Source organism: Tympanuchus pallidicinctus, unplaced genomic scaffold (assembly GCF_026119805.1).
Source record: "Tympanuchus pallidicinctus isolate F22 unplaced genomic scaffold, pur_lepc_1.0 scaffold15, whole genome shotgun sequence".
NCBI classification, from domain to species: domain Eukaryota; kingdom Metazoa; phylum Chordata; class Aves; order Galliformes; family Phasianidae; genus Tympanuchus; species Tympanuchus pallidicinctus.
This window is the reverse complement of record NW_026294669.1, coordinates 17,141,433-17,162,909: the sequence shown is the minus strand read 5'-3', so window position 1 is coordinate 17,162,909 and position 21,477 is coordinate 17,141,433. Positions and strand designations below refer to the sequence as shown.

General features: G+C 35.2%; 1 protein-coding gene across 2 annotated transcripts; it reads left to right on the top strand.

The window, feature by feature from the left end:
- Positions 1-15: 15 nt before the first annotated feature.
- SLC38A11 (solute carrier family 38 member 11) lies at positions 16-20,686 on the top strand. Of its 2 annotated transcripts, XM_052676008.1 has the most exons (12): positions 16-160; positions 2,809-2,926; positions 3,351-3,425; positions 4,530-4,664; positions 6,003-6,068; positions 8,096-8,202; positions 8,736-8,815; positions 15,235-15,305; positions 15,678-15,839; positions 16,801-16,913; positions 17,551-17,682; positions 19,918-20,686. In XM_052676008.1, the coding sequence occupies exons 1-12, from the start codon at positions 116-118 to the stop codon at positions 20,161-20,163; spliced, it is 1,350 nt and encodes a 449-aa protein (XP_052531968.1). In that variant the 5' UTR covers positions 16-115; the 3' UTR covers positions 20,164-20,686. The 2 variants fall into 2 exon arrangements, with proteins under 2 accessions (XP_052531968.1, XP_052531967.1); XM_052676007.1 differs by lacking the exons at positions 16-160; positions 2,809-2,926; positions 3,351-3,425; positions 4,530-4,664; positions 6,003-6,068 and adding an exon at positions 6,619-6,773.
- The last annotated feature ends 791 nt before the right edge of the window (positions 20,687-21,477 follow it).

Here is a 21,477-nt window from a genome sequence, read left to right as displayed (position 1 = left end):
CCGCGCCGCCCACATGGAGGCTGCCCGGGAGGAGCGCGAGAGCTGCCCCGCGCTTCTCCGCTTCTCCTCAGGGGTCCGCGGGGGTTCGGAGGCGCGAGGAGAGCGGCACGCGGCCATGGAGCGTGGCGGGATCGAGCAGCCACCGGCCGGGGCTCCGCAGGTGAGATCGGCGGCGCTTAGCGGCTTCTTGTAGGGGGCTGCGGAGCTCGAGGGGCGATGGTTTTTGCTGCGGACTGGGCTCTCGTCGGGCTTTGTGAGACTGGCAGCAGCCCTAGCTTTTGTTATCTCTGAGTTTCTCTTTAACTCAATGAAAAAGAATTGAGCTGTAGGTACCCAGCAGAATAAGAATAAAGTAAACTGGTGAGCCTATGTATATTTCTATGACTGCTTGATACAGCCAAAATTGGCTCTCACTTGGATGCTAGAACTCAGGTACTTTGAGTCCTGGTGGGTCTGTCATGATCAATATATGCTAGGATTGTTCCATTAGGAGAAGAGGCTCAGGGCAGACCTCGCTGATCTCTGCAACTCCCTGAAAGGAGGTTGTGGCAAGGTGTGTTCAGTCTCTTCTCCCATTCAACAGCAATAGGATGAGGGGAGAGCTTTAAGTTACACCAGGGAAAAAGTTATTCTCAGAAAGAATTGTAATGCTCTGACACAGACCACCTAGGAAGATGGTGGAGTCACTGTCCCCGAAGACGTTCTGAAACCATGGAAATGTAGTACCGAGGGATGCAGTCAGTGGGCATGGTGCGAATAGGTTGGATGAGATGGCATTAGTGATCTTTTCCACCCTTAACAATTCCGTGATTCTTTGATTCTATCAGTATGACTGTGGGCAAGCCCAGCTGTTTGGTGGCATACAGTTGGTCTCACAGTTCTTAAGAGCCACTCCAAGAGCCTGTTGCTGTGATAGTTTTAAGGGCTATAAGGCTTTTGAACTGTACAGAAAGCACTGTGTTCTTATTCCAGTAATTACTCAAAATAGGGAAGTAGGCTATTCTAGTTTAGCAGAGTTCTTTACGAGCTATGCTATAGGTAGCAGAAGTCATTGAAGTTCAAGGAATACTCCTGCTGCATGTATCAGATCACATAGTCTACTCATAAGTCTAGAATAAACTCCACGGGGGAAGAATCCTACCTTTTGTAATGCTGTAAATGTAATAGAAAGTTTAGCAATGATAACAAGGTGTCATAACCCCATGCTATAACAAAAAACAAACAACTCCAAATGCAGCAGCCACAGATACAAAAACAAAATGGGGAAAATCTGCTTACCTTCAGGAGGCCTCAAGCAGGTAAGAATCTCTAACAAGATTCACTTACCTTCACTGCCAACTCTTAAATGAGGACTGGAAAGGGGTGGAGCCTGCCTTTACCCCTTCTGGTTGCTGAGGGGCATCGCATGCACCTGAGCTCCCCTGTGTTGACCCTGCCTTCCCACCAGGTGCTCAATCACTGTTTCAGGTTGTGACTTAGTATTTCCACTACACCTGTAAAACTAGGTGTGATATGGAGAGAAGAAGTAGGAAATGATGGTTGTTTTCTCTGTGGTGATGCAAGTTTGTTGGAGAAACCATCTGGAATGTTTAATGGCAAATTCACCAAAAAAAAAGTTTCATGTAATGCATAATTAAGGTGTGGAACTTTTTGCCACAGGACATTGCAGAGGCTAGAGAATATGCAGAGCTTCTTAAAAGGGCACGTTCAAGGAATAATTGCTTAAGGAAGTTAACACAACAAGAATAAGCCAAGATGTACCAAGGTATGCAAGATGTTGAAAGCTAGGACGAGGTAATCTTCCAATGAACCTTCCATTGGCTACTGCTAAAAATGAGGTACCAGACAATACAGGCCTTTAATCTAAGACAGCATTACTATTCTAATGTTATTATTGCTTAAGGGTTAAAGTATTCAATTAAATAAGTAGCTGTTGAGTTTGTACTAGAAGATATACGTGTTAAATAGGCTCTTGCATCCATGAAATAATGGTTTTATTTTCATGGTAAGTGTACAATGTTTTGTTTTTGTAGAAAAATCAAAAGGCATTTTCTCTGTTAAATGCATGTTCCTTTTTTAATTACATGATTTCTTTTAAAATATTGGCATTATAAAGAGCAAAGCTAGGATGTCCTCTGGCAAAGAGGACTACTACATGCTCATGCAGAGATTCTTTTTGCAGATAACTTCTTCAGTTGCTGGAGCTGCTACAAATGTGCACCTTAAATTTTGCTTTGTATCAGACCTTCCCTCAGAAACCTTCTGGGGCTACCCAATCCTATGGTGTCATTTACTTTTGATGATAAAATAAACTACTGAAAGACACAGAAATATAGAAAAGAACAGAGAAAACTTTGAATTAGAACACCTTAATATGTTGACATACTTCACAAGTAACTTTTGAAATTGATTTAATTCCCCAGATTCAGGGGGGCTATTTTTACTGAGCCATAAGATTAATCAAAATATTTTCCAAAATACTTGATTAGTATTTCTGCCTTTTCAACACTACTATAAAGCTCCTTAACAGCCTAACTCTGAGTTTTTATAGATTTTTCTTCTTCTACTTATATTTTTTCAGAGAAAAATTAATTACGGAAGATTATGGCTCAGGCTTATGAAGGAATTAGATGCTTTGCACCCCTTTGATTTCTCACTGGAAAAAGTAAATGTAATTATCAAAATACCTTTACAAATCTGTGTCAATGAAAGTAATTCTTTTTTTCTGGTTTGAAGCAACCTTTTAAAATATATGTAAAACTCATGTTATCACCTATTTTTAATCTCATCCTTGTCTTCCTGAAACAGATAGAAACAGATGACCATACAGCCCTGGTTAGTAAGCCCAGGAATAAAGGAAGAAATGGTGATCTGGCATCAGCTGGATTTAACATTATCAACTCCATCATAGGATCAGGTATTATAGGTATGTGTACTTTTCAGTAGCATGTGTTCAGCCTTGTTTGTGTACATGACTATGCAGTGTTGAGAAAAGTGCTGTCCTTCCATTTTTTGCTGTTTTTGCTGAAGAATTTTTTTTCTACTTTTATTCTCTTACTATATGAAAATTCAATTTTGTCAGCTGAGATCAGGTCTGAATAAATACCCTACAGCCTTTTGTTCTGTAATGACCAGAAAGTACTGGTTAAACATGTGCTTCTCACACAGAGGTGGCCCTTTGTCTTAACCTTTTCTGAAGTTATTAACTCTTTCTGGTCCAATCTGGGAGATTGAAAGCAGTTTATTTTTTAATCCAAATATTTCTTTATTTTTGTCATTATAAATAAATATTTGTAAAAGTTCTTCTGTAATTTCTTAGGTTTTTTTTTTTTTTTTTTTTTTTTTTACAGGACTTCCCTATTCAATGAAAGAAGCTGGTTTTCCTTTAGGAGTACTGCTTCTGTTTGGGGTTGCCTATATCACAGGTATTGTAAAAGCAGTTTGTGTTATAAAGTGAAATTCTTTTTTGCAAAGTTTAGATGATTTTGAACATGTTAGCTTAAACAGTTGTGTTTATGAACTTAGTAAAAATGGGGAATTACTTTCACCTCACTAATCCCCTGAGCCGATTAGTAAAAGTAGAGAATTACTCTGTACAATATATAAAGCTGCTTTTTGTGTACCTTTTATTTGGTGAAGCCTAATTTCTTAGACTAGGTCAAGATGACATTTGGAAGAATAGATCTCATTTGTGTGTTATAATTACCTATTTTAGTCTACTGTTTTTATTCTAATTTAGACAATGATCATTGAGTGGGTTGTATATCACTCAAGTGTACTGCAGAATTAAAATCTTCCAGAGTAACTATGATTTTGAATATTTTGATTGTGATCCTTTAAAAAAAAATAATCATGGATTTACCTTCAAAAAGAAGTCACCTTTACAGAAGATAGTAAGCACTGATACTGATATTACAAGCACAGATACTGAATTACAAGCTAAGTGAAAACCAGAGAAAGAATAAACGAGGTCTAGCCCTGTCTGTCAAGACATCTATCCAATGTAGTAAATTCTGTGGTATAAGTAATCCGGACTGAAAAATTACATGGTACTCAAATACTAAAGCATAGCATGCAAAAACAGCACATTCCATACTGTTCTTCGTAAAAGGATGAGGTTCTGTCTTGGAGCATTCCACCTATGACATTAGCTCTCTGTCAAAGCACTTCTTCATACAAGAGTGGCTCAGTCTCTGGTTTTCAAGATAAATCATTTGACACAGGCATTGGTCGTGTTTTACTCTACCTGAATATAATGAAATGTTTCATCTAGTTAGTAATCTTTTCCCTTGTTCATTGAATCTTACATATTTGGTTTTTTATCCATGTTGGTTACCTAAAAAAATGATGAGATTTCTGTTTTCTTACTGTGACTTCCCTTACCATTCTCCTCCCCGGTCTTCTAATGCTGCTGTTTTTCATTTTTACAGACCTGTTTTTTTAAAGAGTGAAAAAGAGTATTAACTAAATTCTAGTTTCTAGCATTTTATTAATTGCTAGTGTTTAACAATAATTTTATATTTTAACAGATTATTCCATTATATTACTGATCAAAGGAGGAAATCTCTCCAGTACCAACACCTATCAAGAGCTGGTCAGAAAAACATATGGTTTTTTAGGTTATCTAATTCTTTCAACTCTTCAGTTTTTATATCCATTTATTGGTAAGATGACATAAAATACGGATATCTGAGCTTTATAAATAGTAAGGTTTTTCACATTATTTTATTCTTTTACTTGATAAATTTCAAGAACTCTAAAAAGTATACTATATGCACGTATTTTCTTAATATATAAATAATTGTAGAATGCTGAAGAATGACTGAGGAAGAATTCACTGAATTTGAGAACCAGAATAATAAAAATGAGTTGAAGTGTGATAACACAAAAATTCACACACTTAAAAATCAACAACAGAATTTAGCTATGAGAATAGGGAAGAGCAGGCTTCCAGAAAAACAGTGCAGCACACATAGGACTGCATGAGGTGGTGATAATGATATGAGAAAATAGACTGAATTTGGTGACTGAGGAGTCCCAGAGCAAAATTTGTCCTTTAGGAATAATTATTCTGAAGTCATTTTAGGTAGCTGAGATAGTTAAGGGAGTCAGGTTGGAGTTACTGCAGGCAGCAGTGTTGCAGGTACCTGTTAATTATTTTATCAAGGTTCATCCCTTAAACTGAAATAGTGAATTACGTCTGAAAATCCTGATCCATTATGGTTGACTTAAGAGTGTAATTACTACATCACAGAGAATATGGGAAATAGTTGTAAAGACCTCAGTCCTCAACATGAAACTAGTTACAAAACATGCTTGAAATTATTTACATACATAGTGTTAATAACTTATCATTTCACAGCAGTGAATGTTTATGTGTTAGTTAAGGTCATTATCCACATTAGTATATGTGCGTGTGTGTGTGTGTATGCACACATACTTTCTGTGCAGAATACATTACAATCACAGTTCTTATTCATGAGAAAAAGTAATGGAAATCCATATTTGTTATCTTCATCATTTCTTCGGGCTGAAATATTTCACAAACTCCTGATATGAACTAGGAAACCCTGTTCATTTTATTGCAGGACTGATTTATTATGTTAATACAAAAACATTACTAAATTGAAACAGAAGCTTAAATATCAACTGACAAAGAATTGAAGTTGGAAATGAATAAAGCAATTTTAAAGCCTTTTTTTATCTCCCATCTGTATTAAGTATATATGGTAATAGCACAGTGGCCTTGCTTATCAGATTAGATTCTTTCTAGGTTGTACCTGCTTGAAATAAAGAAAGGCAATTGTTAGCTTTTTTGTTTTGTTTTGTTTTTGTTTTTTTTTTTTGTCTTCAGCCTTAATCTTAAAAGTTGGTGTTAACTAGAATTCGTACAAGGGAGATTGTGGCATGCCATCCTGAAGTCCACACAATACGTCTATTTAATGGTTTATCAAATAATCTATATTTGATTTGTACTAACCATTTTTTAAATTTTCTTTAAGCTATGATTAGTTACAACATAATAACTGGAGACACTTTAACTAAAGTGTTCTTGAGAATTCCTGGAGGTAAGATGTGTTTTAAAATTTCAGAATGGAAAAAAATTATTAGGTAGGAATGTAACATACTTATTTAAGGCTTATCGTACCGTAGCAAACTTAAGTAGTAATCTGCCTGTTACTTTGTGTCTGAATTATTCTGAAATGTTAATTAAGTTATGAACTTGAAGCCTGTTTTTACAAGTGTGTTTGTTTTTTTTAAATCGCAAAATTGCAAATCCTAATCCTTGGTACTCATTGTACTCAGTGTTAGTGAAGAGGCCGCAATATTTAATGATATGAAGCAAATATTCTTGCCCACTGATATGATAACAAGAATATATTTTGTCATATTTTTTGATGTTTGCTATAATAAATACATAAATACTAACACTGCATTTAGTAAATAGTTCTGGATGACTTGCATACAATATAATGGATTTAATGCACATTTAAGCATGCCTGTATGGTTGGTCATAAACTGCATATATAACTGTAGATGGTCTCTTGGATAGCACATGAGAACTGTTGAGTCATGGCCTGAACTGCTGATTGAAACTGGTCAGCCTTGGGAGCACAGGTGAAGGCAATTCATGTGTGCTACCAGAAGGGGTGGAGCCTGGCTGCACCTCTCAAACCTCATTTAAGGGCTTACTGCCACTGAGGAAGGATCTCTTTCTGGAGATCTCTCTTTGGTGAAGCTTTCTTCTGCAAACCTGGAATCTTCTGATATGGGTGAGCACTCTTCTTTCCCTTCTGTATAGCCACCTTTCTATCGTGTTGGTCCTTCTGTTATTGCACTTCTGTTGTAATGCCTTTCCCATTGTATTCATCCATCCAATTGCTGCAGATAGTGTAAAAACATTTTGAGGTCTTCATTCACACGCTTCTTATCCTTCTCTGATTGTAAGTTTTCAGAGTGGAATTGAGTAATTTGTAGGTACTTATCTCTTTCAGCAGAAAGTCAGCTAAGTTCAGGTGTGTTTCATTGGCAAACTAAACTCAAAACAGCACATATGCAGTGAAGTGCAAATTAGCGTTTGTATGAACTACTTGATTTTACTAGGAAGACTATAATTTAAAGTAGTCTGCAAGGTGTAGGATATGGTTTTAGCTGTTATGCTTTGTTCAGCTTGATAAAGACAGTGAATATCTAATAATTCATATACAGCGTGACTTTTTTTTAATGGAAGCAACATGTATCTTTTCACCTGGCTGGTAAAATGCTTATTTAAGCAGAAGAGGAAAAGGCATTATAATCTCCCAAAGCATCAGGGAGCTGTACATTTGAACTATGCATTGCTCTTGTCAATTGCTACTCAACTTTTTTGCAGCTGTTTTTTGAGAGTTTGCTGCTCTTTTGCTGCACAACAATTGATCTCAGCGCTGTAAAAAAAATCCTAAGCAGTATATCCAGGAAGAAATGTTAGTTTTACTTACAGTCTGCCAACATTGATCCAGTTATGATGGAAGGGATTAGTAGTAATCTCTATGTACAAATGCCACAGTTCCAGAGTAGGATATGTGCATAACTGTAGTGGAAATACTTAGTCATAGCTTGAAACGGTGATTGAGCACCTGGTGGGAAGACAGGGCCAACCCAGGGCAGCTCAGGTGTGTGCAGTGCCTCTGAGTGACTGGACGGTGTGGAGTAGGATCATTTAAGGGTTGGCAGTGGAGTTGAGGGCATCTCTTTCTGGATATTCCTGTGTTCCTGAGGCCTTCTGAAGGTAAGCAGCTCTTTTCCTTCATTTCTTTATCTGCTGTATTTGGTCTTGTTCTTTGCTGTAGGCAAGGACTTTGCCACCCTGCTGTTATTATCCGATTAGAGCATTACACTTGCATGTAGGATGAACTGTTGGTTAAATTTGCAGAAATATTCTGATTGTGCATGTGCTCTGTATAGCATCCCTGTTAATACTTAGACTTTATTTCACTGTTATTTATCTTGAAATGTGCTTAGCATTGAAGTTTGTAGTTGTTAGACTTCTGAGTGTGACTAATATATTTCTCATGTCAGCTCTTAGAGAAGTAACTTACTTGCTTCTTTGTTTCAGTTGGATCAGAAAATGTGCTTGTTGATCGTCGCTTCATAATTCTTTTTACCACTATCATCTTTACCTTGCCTTTATCTTTGTATCGTGACATAGCAAAATTGGGAAAGGTAAACTTTTTTTATATGCCATTAGAAAATAAGTGCCAGTCATGCATAACTCAAGGTATTTGAATTGAATTGCATCCAACTAGATACAACAAATTTAAATATTTTTGAAGTTCAGACCATTTTCTGACCCAGGAAATACCAGACAACTTAAAGAAGTATAAACAACACTCTGGTCTCTACATGAATGGCTAGTTTTTCCCATCTACTGTTAGTAGATGCAGATATTTTATTATTATTATTTTTTTTTTTAGAGCAGTATGTGTTGCAAATCAGGTCTTGAAATACTGCGCACTACTGATGACAAATATTTAAATGGAAATATATATCTTACTGTTAAATTGCAATTTGTCACTTTAGATCTAAAGAGAATAACAAATGAAAAGGTGATGGTGTAGGACAAGGCACAGGATTATAAATATAAATATTTGATGTGATAATTAGAAATGTAGCTGGTTAATAAGTCTTTCTAAAAATTGCACTGCTTAGAATAGGTCTTTTCAGCAGTTTACTGACTGAATTTGTGTGTTTTACAGGTATCTCTTGTTTCTTTGCTTTTAACCATTGTCATCCTGGTTATTGTGATGGTGAGGACAGTAACGCTCGATCCACAGGTGTAAGTATTCTTACCCTTGCTAGAAAGCAAATTTTTGGGATGTATAATCAGTTGCATCATTCTTACTTTGTCTATAGTTTTGAATGTGGTTGTTTTAGTAGGAACATATATTTGAAGAAGTCAAATTCTACTGATAGTAATAAAAAATGAACTACTAAAATTTGAATCCATTTTTTCTTCCTTCCATTGCATATATGCAAAGTTACAAAGTCTCAAAAAAAGCCTGACAGATGAATTGGAAAATGTTGGTGAGCCCTGTAATAGCAGCTAGTTCTTCAGCGTGAGATTGCCTGTCATTTGAGAATTTGTCTATTTGTCCATTACTGTCAGCTGGCCGATATCAGGAATCCAAAACAGGTAGCATCTTAGCAGTATTTTTTTGTTAATGTTAATGATTTCATAATAGAATTTGAAATTCCTTATTTCAAAAAATTGAAATAAGGAAAATAAGTGAACAGTACAGTAACAGAAGTCAAATGACTTTGTCATTTGAGAAAACATACAACCAGGCAAAAGTGTTTTCCAGCATTTGTGCTCTGAAAGTAGTGCTTCATGTTGGATATTGGAATTTTCTACGTAAATACACTCGTGACTGTGTGCTGTGGCAATATTTCTATAATTATAGTGTAAAAAAGTGTTATTAATCTAGTAACTTTCATTATTGGCCTAGATGGTCTGATTTATCCCTTGTTCCTTATACTTTGAATGTGAAAGTAATAAAGATGGCAAACAGTTTCTGAATGTGCTTTTTTATTTATTGGAAATTCATAAAGTGTTTTTAATGTTTCTGGAAGGAGTGGATTCTTCCATTGTGATTATTTAAACATTGGCACACAAATACATTACAGCAGTCAGAAAAACGCACAAGAGCTAATTGTAGGACACTTGTGTTTTAATGCTGGCAAGAGAGGGCTCTGGGGAGACCTCACTGTGGCCTTCTAGTATTTGAAGGGAGTGTATAAGCAGGAGGAGTTACAAGAGTCTATATGGGTTGATAGTGATATGACGAAGGGGAAGAGTTTTAAAATAAGATGGCAAGGTTTAAGTTAGATGTTAGGAGGAAGTTTTTCACTCAGGGAGGTGACACACTGGAGCAGGCTGCCCAAGGAGGTTGTGGATGCCCCGTCCCTGGAGGCACTCAAAGCCAGGTTGGATGTGGCTCTGGGCAGCCTGGTCTGGTGGTTGACAACTGTGGACGTAGGGTTGAGACTAGATGATCATTGTGGTCCTTTTTAACCCAGGCCCTTCTGTGATTCCAACATAACTAAAGTAGTAATTTACGAAGTTGTGCCAGGGAAGTAGTGTCATCCACAGAAATAAAGAACTTGAAATAACATTGGATTTCTACCTGTGTTCTTCTCCTTGCCCTTATTTTTCCTTAAGTGACTTGTTTTTCTTACTGTGTTAAAAGTGTATTTGGAAGGGAAATCTCAAAATTCCCTTTTGAAAAAGGAAGAAGTTTATATATAGAAGCTACTTCTGACTTTGTTACTACGGTAACGCTTTTTCTCAACAGCGGTTGTGCATCGAAATATATGAAGTACATGGCTTTATTGTCTCTTAAAATAAGTTGTGTTGCTTTTTGAGTAGTTCTTGAGGTCTTACCACTCCATTCTTTAGTGACTTTTCCTTCTGCCTTCATGCTTGTTTTCCTATTCTACTTATTTTCATAAGTTCATCTAACACATTAATAAACTGTTAGTCACTTTTTTACCTCATAATCATTCCATCTTTCTTTTACAGTTTACTTAATATATACTTGAATTATTAAAGACCCATTCTAATATTTTGTTAGCAGTTTACTCTCTCATTTTTATAGTCATAATAAAGAACACACTTTACATGTTTTAATGTGCCCAATCTTGTATTTCAGCAAGTAAAATAAGTAATGCATTTACTTGAGTCCTTCTCAATAAAAGAGGAGTTTTGAGATTTTCTTAAAGTATGGTTATGATACCACCCAAGATCCTCATACAGGAAAATAACTTGCCCAACTATAGCAAGTCTTGATGGAGCTGGGAAAGGGTATTTAATCTCTGCTGTTGTAACAGGGCAGAATTGACTGTAGATCTATTACAGCTGACAGGTATTGTTCAGCTTATTCTTGATTTTTTTCCAGTCCTGTTCTTAACTAGCTTCATTTAGGAAGTTTTCCTAACTATGTTTCTCCTGCTACATTCCACATTCACTATCTCTCAATCTAACCATAATGAATATGGACAGTAAACTATTCCCTCCTTTCCTAATGCTTAAACTCCTATAATAAGCTGTAACTTGTTTCCCTTTAGTAATTCTTTCTATAAATTCAACACAGTTCCAGTACTGTCTCTTTTCTTATACCTCTTCAAAATTGCTACCTTAAGTTCTCTGTAAATAAAGCAGAGGCATCATAGTCTCACTTCTAATGTTTGATGTATCTTACATCCAAAGTGTCTCGAGTCCCCTTTCAGCTGTGTTCTTTGGGGATTGTAAAGCTCCTGTTTACGTGGTTTGATATTTTCTGTTTTGTGAAATGACTTGAGGTGAATATCCTTGAGTTGTCAATCTAGTGTAAATATCAAACACTTCTCTGTGGAATTATGAGCTGACAGTTTTTGCTTTCTTTTACTCTGTTCATGAAGTTTATTGTAAAATTATTGTTTGCAATGATTTCATGTGTTTGAAACCGTAGGCTGAAAACAGCACTTATGTGGCCTAGGAGTGTTGCATTTTGTTTTATATTTTAGTCGCTTTGGGAATGGGGAGAGTCAATTGGGAACATGATGAGTTTTCATTTCTTGTTACTTGGGGCAGAGAAGACCTGTATTTCTGTTGAGGGATTACTTGATTTAATTTATTTCCTCTTATGATAAATATGAAGCTGAGATTTTTTTTTTGCTTTTGATTAGGACTGGCTATTCTCTTATTGTTTGAAGGATGTAATGTTCCTGCAAATAAAATCTGCTGCTCTTATTCTCAGTAGTTTAAGATGTTGGATAAAAAATGCATTTAGATGACCTATTCCTTGCTCTATTTCCACCTGATGCAGCTAAGAAATTATCTGCTGTGATCAAAGCCAGTGGATTAGAGTTATCTCACACTGCTTTCAGGTAACTTAATACTGCAAATATACAGCAATACTTTAAGTATCTTATAAAGGTGGATCACTTTAATTTGATCTTTTGGGAAGAATGTCATGATGCCAGTATCTGTGTTATACAAAAATATACAGGGAAAAAAAAATTTGAAAATTGCTACACATAAATAGAATGTGAGAATTACTCAACTGGCAGCTGATCACAGTAACTGCTCAGAAAAATAACTTGAAAGTAGAAAGTTGATTCTTTATATTTAAACCAACGGTAAATGAAGACAAACTTTATTGTGGTGAAATTCAAAACAGTAAGACTCAAGCTTGTATTTACAGGCCCTTTCTTCATTAAGGAAAAATGGAGATTTAAGTAGCTCTAAGTAGGGTTGGTATATTGCTTTACCTTGTCTGTGCTGTTTAACAATCACAGTTACATTGTCTATCAAGCATTAATGCTGCTTTGTAACTTCTATATATTATAGATAGTACAGCTTTCTCTAAATGCATTTAGCATCACAAATATTAACTTTTTGTGTTTTGCCTGAGTTATGCTTCTTCTCTAGCATGAGGGAAAAACCTTTATCATGCATAGTTTATGTTTTTATAAACTGAAAGTGAAGAAATAAGTTGGTTTACTTTTTATCATTTGTGGGTGTTCACAGCTACTGCTGTTCTTGTGAGAGCAGAAGATGAAATCTTTCACTCATGGTTCCAATAACAATGAAGTAGATCAGGTTGGGTCAGAACAAAGATCCTTGTCAAAACAAAGCAAAAGTGTCTTTAGAAGTAGCAGCAGGTTTGAGAGCCAAGCAGGTAAAGTGTTACCTGGTATTCTGGTATACTTTGTCAGCCTCTGTATGCACCTACCTACATGTTCACATAAATTTATGTATGCTTTCCTTACACTGCATGTGGCTAGCGTACTTGTTCCTAGACCATGATACTCACTACTGGATCTTTTTATCATGTATTTCTCAAGTCTTTGTGAAATCATTTGGTTTTCACCTAAAAGCATGTATTAGATGAAATTCTGTTATGCAAATATTTTACATGAAGTTTAATTGGAATCTGGAAATAGTGAGTATTCATGTGTTCCTTTCACTTGTTAGTTTACATAGCACACCGGTGTGAGATCTGCCTATTCCCAAGGTTTGAGAATGTCTTTGAAAATATATGGAGGATTATGTAACTTACTGTAAGAAATGCTGAGCTGTGTATACTGTTGCATGTGTCATCTGTGACAATGTGCTTGCTATGACGTGGCATTTGCTGACTGTTAAAATTGTGGATCTGGACAGGATTTGTTCTTTTGGACTCCCTCCCCACTTCCAAGTAGTCCTCCTTGTCTGATTTGCCATTCATTCAGAAAAACCAAGCAGTGTTTCAATCTGCATATTGCCAGTGCATGAGCTAACACTGCAGTGGGGAAGTTAGTTCCTGATACATTTTGACTGTTTTTAAATTATTTGACTACTTCATTCACAATGTTTCAAATAAAATTCATATACTTTCTAATTCCATTTTTTAAGTCCATATTTGTAGGAATTTGATATGGCTGGATAGTTTCATAGGGTGTGCTATATTTCAGAGAAAAATGTGTGGAATTGTTGTGATTGTCTAATAGAGCAGTGTTTAATATACATGCATTCTTTATTTCTGTTTGTTTTAGAAATATTTTTTTCTGTGTTGGACATTAGATAATCTAAATACTGACTGTGAATAGAAAAGCACTAAGTTGACTTTCAAAAATTGTGTCATCAAAGGATACAACAGATTTCCATTCTGTATATTTGATATTAAAGCTGACCTCTAGTGGTGATGGAATTGAATAGTTGTAATGTTATTTTCTGTAGTCTATATTTGATACTGTTACTGCTTCTTGAATCAAATGTGAATAGTTTCCTGAAAAAGGCATTAATAATTGTGAATATGAACTATTCACAGACATCTCTAGTGGTTTGAAATCACTGGTATCAAATTAAAGACAGCTACTCTATATAAGGAGCAACAGCAGTTATGTTTGATCAGAATGTCTGTTTCACAAGATAAATGCACAATATTTATTTAATCCTTAGATTTGATTACATCTATGTGCTGAAGTATGTTTTAGGAGGGCTGTATTCAAGTGCTTAATATTAGAAACTGCATGCTAGTCAAATATATAGAGCATCCAAGCTCAAAAAACAAGCTCGATATTGGTGCTCAGGTTCTCTTCTTAAGGTTAGCATCTGTAGTTTAAAAGCTGTTTTAAGCCTAAGCTGAATGTGCACTGGATACTAGAAATTAGGTGTTTAATATGGAAAAGGAAGACTTGACTATTTAAGTAATGAAGAAATAATGAGTACTCAAAACAGAAACAAGTGGCAACAGAACTTTTTTCTTTAATTTGGTTTAAAAATTTGCTAGCAGTGGAACTTAGCTGTAGTGGATTATGCTGTGCTATCAAAATCACTCACTTATCAGGTAGAGGGAGAGGCAAAGCTGCCAATGTTACCTTTGAAGAACTAAATAAAAAATTTAAATAAAAATGGAGCAATCAAAGCTAGCAGCAGTACACTTGTTAAGAGCAAGCTTTTCTGTACTCATGCTTTGTCTATGCTTTAGCATTAAAAAAAAAAAAAAAAAAAAGGCTGAACTTGTGAATTCCAGGTATATTTTTTAGAAAATTGCAAGCTTGGGAAAGGATGTTTCCCTTCATTTTGATTCTTTAGGAAACTTCTTCATATATCAAATGGATTTTAACGAAGATTGCTTACAGATTTCTGTAGTCCTTCTCTAAGGTCCAAAATTGGGCATCTATCTTAGAGACATGGAAGATAATGCGTTCTTGCCTGGTTATCAACATCTCTGTATATTTTCTTCAACTTTTATCATTAATTTAGGAACTAGCTTCCTTCAAGATGAGGAACAGTTGAAAAAGGTGTAAATGGAGACAAACTGCCTCACTTGATATATGGTCTACAAATAAGTCTCTAGAAACAGTGCATTACATGTGTAAACTCAGAAGAATAAAATGCCTTCAAATAGTCGGAGGTTTGGATTGAGAAGACCTCATCCAAAGCTTGTAACAGCATTTATCTTCTCGTTTACTGTTTCTTGATAAATGATGACTTGAATAATTTATTTACATAATTGGTTGCTGAAACAGTTTTAGCTGTAAGAATTAGTTCCTAGAATACTTTCCTCAAAACAAGAGGTGAAAAAGGCATCTCTTTGGTTTCAACTTATTATTGATGAACACTGTGGCCTAATTCAGGTAGGAATTCTGTGTTACAGCATAGTGTTCAAAATTATTTTTAGTAACCGATGGTTGAAAAGAGCATAATATAACAAACAATTTCTGTTTTAGACCCAAATCAGAAAATGCATGGATATTTGCAAAATCAAATGCAATACAGGCCATTGGGGTGATGTCTTTTGGTAAGTCATTTTTGTATTTTCAGTCTTCAGATCAACTTTAAGAAATGACTTGGATATTTTTGAACCTAGAATTTGTGTGGTTTGTTTTTTTTTTTTTTAAGTTTTGGGATGTTTTTTTATACTCATGGGGAAGAGGGGAAGAAACACTATGGCATTTTAGGGCAATGCAATTGAAGTAGTCTCAAGATGACTATAAACCTTCATCAAGTAGATAGAAGTTCCATTCATTGTAGGTTTAATGTTTGTGCTCAGTAATGAGTAATATCAAACTTCCGTCTACTCTCCTACCTTGGAGAGAGTACACACTTCAATTTATTTTATATGTACACACATGAATTCATTCATTTCCTTCAACTATTATGTGTATTTCAGCATTCATCTGCCACCATAACAGCTTTTTAATATATGGCTCTCTGAAAGAACCCACATTAAACAACTGGTCTCGAGTCACACATGTGTCTGTTTTACTTGCTGTTGTTATCAGTGTACTGTTTGCTGCATGTGGATACGTGACTTTTACAGGATACACAGAAGGTAAACTGCTCAATTCCTCAACCTTCATGCTTTCTTGCGGTCCTTAATTTCAGGTCCTGTTGTTAACAGCTTTGTATGATTTTGGTGTTCTTGCACCCATTATGGCCCTAAATAGTTAGGACAACTATTTTCATAGTTATCCATCAACCAAGACAGGGTACAAAGATGCTGGATAGATGGTAGTAGGTGTCAGATTCCAAGTGAAAGCCTCATTGGTGAAAATACCTTTTGAGTGTTTCCACCTCTAAATGAGAACTCAACATTGCCTTCCCTTCTGCATCTCCTGTCAAAATCTTTCAGATGTTTTTCTCCAAAGCACGCTTTATTCCTTCTTTGCCACTGTGATCCTGAAAGTAGTAAATAGTAGAATAGTATAATAGCCAGATAGACAATGTACTACATCCTTTCTTATTGTGGTCTGGCAGTCTTTCTTAAGTCTTGTGGATTGTTATTCCAGATTCATTGTTATAGCCACTAAGCAAATGTGATTTGAATTCTTTATCAATGTTTTTGTTGTTAGATGTAAAAAGATGTTCTGGTTAATAATCCATATATTTATAATGGGCATTCAGGCTCAGAATATTTGAAATTCTTCACTGCAGCTCACCAGCTATGATTAGACACTGTAAGGGAAATGCTGTTACACAGAGTCTGGTCTTCTTGTGTAATTGTTACTATTCTGTGACTTACATTTTTAAATGGAAGCTTTTAAATTAAAACTTGTCACATGTAAGCTTTTTCTATTTCCTACCAAGGTAAGCACCAACATTTCAAACAAAACTGATACTAAGGGGAAGGTGACAGATGGCACTCTGATATGTATATATTAAAACTTCTTGATGTAAGAGGAAAGGGAATTAGGAAGTCTCTATTACTCCAGCGATTCTATTAACTTATTCTTCAGTTTACAAATAAGCAAATGAGGCAAGTTCAATCTAATTGATGTTTTGCTATACCTCAGGAGACATATTTGAAAACTACTGTAGAGATGACAACCTTGCTACGTTTGGAAGGTTTTGTTATGGAGTTACTGTAATTCTGACCTTCCCTCTAGAATGTTTTGTCACTAGAGAGGTAAGCATGTGTTACGTTCTCCCTTAAACAATGTTGATATGTTACTAGTGTTCTCACTTGTTGTTGAAGTCAATGATTGATGTGTAATGGTTATTAACATATCTTGTTCTGCTGCATGCTGTTCTGAATATGATGGTACATGTACTGTTTAGATTCTGGCAATATAATAATATATAATATTATAATAATATAATATAATGATATAATAATACTAATAGCTATAAGGGCTGCATGGAATTCCAGGATTGGTGTAAGTGCTACTGTTGATATTATGCTGAATAGCTAAAAATAGCATATTTGTTATGCCTCTCAGTTCTGCCTGATTAAAGTATTTCTGTTGAGGAAATCCATTTGTTCAATAAACAATAGAAACTGGGTTTATTCTGTAACATCCAAATGAAAGGAAAATGAATCCTGAAGTTGTACTAAGCCAGTCTGGAAAGTGTTCTGTGATTTTTGTTAATATTTGTTAAGAGTTACTTTTGGAAGCAGATGATGTTTTCTTGGAGCAACAAAGGTAAGGTTCAATCAGTATATTCTCAGCCATTCTTTGTTTCTTAACATTAGAAGATTTGTTATAAGCTATTTGTTTAAATAGAGAGCAAAATCAAGGTTTAAAGTTGTGATTCTGTTTCAGGTGATTGCCAATGTATTTTTCCACGGGGGCCTCTCAACGCTTTTCCATATTGTTGTGACAGTAATGATCATTGCTGTGGTGACTGGTGTATCGTTAGTGTATGATTGCCTTGGAATAGTTTTAGAGCTCAATGTAAGTGAATCTGTGTACTCTTCTATTTAATAAATCATAAAGCAGAGTTCTGATTTATCTGTAGCTTTAGCAGAAATCTTATGCATTCAGTTAGAAATGTTAAAATTGTTTATATTAATTTCAGAAGAAAAGGGAATTATGCAATGTAATTAAATTAGAGAGAATGTTTAGGGAGAAAACTTCAAGTGGTTGGATGGCTTTTTTTTTTTTTTTTTTAGGAATTCATAGCAACTTGGAAATTTTACCTGCTGGGTTTAGCAGGGAGCAAAACTGAATGATTTTGTACATGAATATCATAACCTGATTTTATGAGAACTGCTTTGTTTACCAAACTGTGGGAGGTTATTTTTTATGCTACATGATACATTCAAGTACATTTACACTGTTCTAATCTACAGTGCAGTTTATCTGTTCACTGAGAGGTAGTGAGTGATTCTTTAGCAATGATATTGCAGAGCATGCTTGCATTTTATACTGCTGATCTGGATATTCAGATGAACTATCCAGTTGCCCTCCTTTTTTAAATGCTTACCTACACAGTTTCTTCTCAGCTAACCTTTTCCAAATTATAACTATCTGAAAATAAGCAGTGGTCCTCACTTGTGACATGGTAATTTCTTTTCTATCTTTTTTTTCCTGTTTTTTTTATATCACAAGTGAATGAAATTGATTTGTGTACATATATACACACTAATAAAATATCTATATTTGTGCATGTATACAAGCCTGTTTGGATCAAATATCTGAATCCTAGTAAAATGAACCTCATTAACTGTGTGCGCATCTTATTTCTATATGTGTGTGTATTAAGTTCTTACATGTTTTAAGGATACATTTAAATTAGAGAACAGTAGATGAGTTTTTTTTTTAGCATCAATAAATATTCAATTCCTATTTGAATTATTTTAAAGTAATTCTCATAAGTAAATATTCCATCAATGCAGTATGTTTACCCAAAGACGCCTAAGCATTTAGTGAACAGTCAAGCCAAGTTCTGTTTGGATTCAAACAGAAGTTGTTAGCTAGGCTTTTGAGTGGGTAGCTCATATCTTGAGACAAGCTGACATTAGAGGTACATGTATTTCTGGGATGTAACTGTGCTTACAAAGAATGTTTGGGGTCTTGTTTGCTGCTGGCAGAATGGACTAAGTTTAATATTAATGAATGAGGTTTTTGTATAAGAAGGAGAACTGATCTCAGCAGACTTTTGGTCCTATAGTAGGACTGCTTTCTACTGCTTTCTGGTTCTTCACTGGAGATGGCATTTACTGCCACTTTTGACTGCTTACCTTTTCACTGTTTTCTGCTTTTAAAACGAAGTACAAGCTTGCATGTTTGTCTGCTGTCAGTTCTCCAGGGAAAACATTCAGTCATGAGGCAGTCGAGTGTCTACAGACTTAGTATCTTATAATGCTGATTTGCCTTTCTTCGCATACTTGTGAGCCTTATTTTTTATGAAAAATATTTCTTGCAAGTACTGATCACTCTTTATGACAGAACCTGTTAAGATGTACAGAAGAGTGTACAGTGAGGTAAAGGTATTCTGTATGTTGAATTGCCACCTCACCATAATTTAGTTAAAGCAAAAAGCTTTCTTAAAGTTTGTGACAGATATTCAAAATTTGTGCATAAAATGATTTATTGGCTTGCTACTCAAGTATTAATCAACATTGTCTCTACTATAGTTTTTGATAATTTGCTTTTAATCTATATTTATATGCGTAACAATTAAAGAGAAGCTGAATTTTTAGTAAGGGATGTTTACTCTGTAAGGGAGCATAGCTTTCACAGAGAAGTTGCTGTAAATCAAGTCATAAAACTTATCACAATTCTTTGACATGCTACATGCTATTTCCACTTCTTCAAAGGCAGATCTAGACTCCCAGGTGAAATGATCTTAAATATTTTATGTCAGTTATCACACTGAAGAACTATTATGTTTGGACCTTCTGAAGCTAGCTTCTTAGAAACTTCTGCTAATCATATCTAATGATCTAGTGGAAGTTTTCCAAACATAAAATACTCTGTATCACCAAAGCACAGATAGTCTTTTACAAACTATTTGTGAATTGGAAAAGGAAGTTTTCTATTTAGCAGTGCTGGAAAAGGCCTCTATTCTCCAGCTTTACTGCTGCATCAATCTATAACAGCTATTTACCATTTCAGGTTCTTGTTCTTCAGGTTCTAAGTATTCATGCTTATTAGAGTTTTCTTATTTTTGTTTCCCATGTGCAGGGAGTTCTGAGTGCTACCCCACTTGTTTTTATCATCCCAACAGCGTGTTATCTAAGGCTGTCTGAAGAGCGATGGAACCATTCAGATAATCTCATCTCCTGCCTGATCCTTGCTGTGGGTGTGCTAGTGATGACAGCTGGGTTTGTTTTGACTATCTTGCATCCCCAGGAATGTAGCCATGGAAAAGAAATGTTCTACTGCTTTGCTAGTAATGTTTCTTCTCACAACAGTACACTTCCCCCATAGGTAATGCTCTGATCTCTGAACTAGATCGGGGCATCTTCCAGCAAGCCATATGTTCCAGTTTAAACATACCTGGAACAAAGATTTTTGTTTTCATGTGCACATAACTATATTTACCTACTTGATTTTTATACTGCCATCCTGTTTCAGGTAAAACTTTTAACTTCTGAAGCAGAAACTCTCAGAGGTGCTTTGCTGTGGATATTACTTGTACAACTGACAAACCAATCAAAAAGGCTGTGTTTTTTGTTAGTAAGTCACCAATACAGCTTAAAAACTAGATAAAATGTAGAGAAATGTAGACATCTCCTATGTTTCATTGCTTTAATTATTTTTATTAATTTTATAATAATTGTATATTCATTAATACACTATAGTACGGAGGTTTTTTGCCATTCTGAGAGAAAATATGTAGGTCTCTCTCATGTATTCAACTTGTGCTGTCAAAATGAAAAACATCTATTAATTCTGCCTTATTTTACAGTAGGTGTTCTTTAGAACTGAAAGCATACCTTGTACTGGTGCTTCAGTCTATCTCAGATTTGGTTGTGGTTTGTTACATTTTGCTGATTATTTTTTTTTTTTGTCTTGTTCTCCAAAATTCATTTAATGTTAAGGATTTGTTAATGTTAGACAGTGGTATAAATACACACACCCCTATAGAATGAGTAATTTATTACTGGTAAAAATCTGAAGGATTGTCCTTACCCTCCCTATAAATGCTGGACTTTCAAAAATGCTTTTTATCAAGTCAAGCTATGTATTTTGCATTGGCAACTTTTAATTTATCTAGGTTATTGGTATTCTTTTTGCTAACCAGACTTCAGCAATTGGATGTGCAATGTTACTCAGGTTTTTATACAGCTAAATGGTTATGCTTTCTGTCTCTGTTTGTCCTGCTTGACAAAGCTATTTCATTCAAATCTTTTTTGCTAATTCAATTTTTAAGCAAGGATCAAGAAATTTGGTGATAATACTTTCATAATATGCTAGCATAGTACTGTTTTTTTTTTTTTTAAAGTAAATATTTTAAATACTGTTGCTTTGTTTATTTATTTATTTTTGTGGGGAGAGATGTTATTTAGGAGGTTGAGAGTCTTTGGGAGGGTAGATTTGGTTTTTATTTTTTCCCCTCTAAGTTATAAAGCTGTCTGAGAGAACTGGGAGTAAACACTATAAATTTCCCTAACAAGAATCAGCTTTGAAGTATACTTCAACTGCCCAGGCACTTGTTACTATTGACAGAATATTTTTCTCCAGTTTAGATGCAGCCAGTATAGCTCATTTCACTTAGTTGAGTGGTCATTGAATATATTC

What these genes read in the sequence shown, in the direction of transcription:
- SLC38A11 (XM_052676008.1), top strand. Translation starts at nt 116, where the DNA reads ATGGAGCGTGGCGGGATCGAGCAGCCACCGGCCGGGGCTCCGCAG. An exon ending in GTTTTTATATCCATTTATTG is followed by an intron (nt 4,665 to 6,002) that starts GTAAGATGACAT and finishes ATTTTCTTTAAG; the next exon opens with CTATGATTAGTTACAACATA. An exon ending in ACATAGCAAAATTGGGAAAG is followed by an intron (nt 8,203 to 8,735) that starts GTAAACTTTTTT and finishes TGTGTTTTACAG; the next exon opens with GTATCTCTTGTTTCTTTGCT.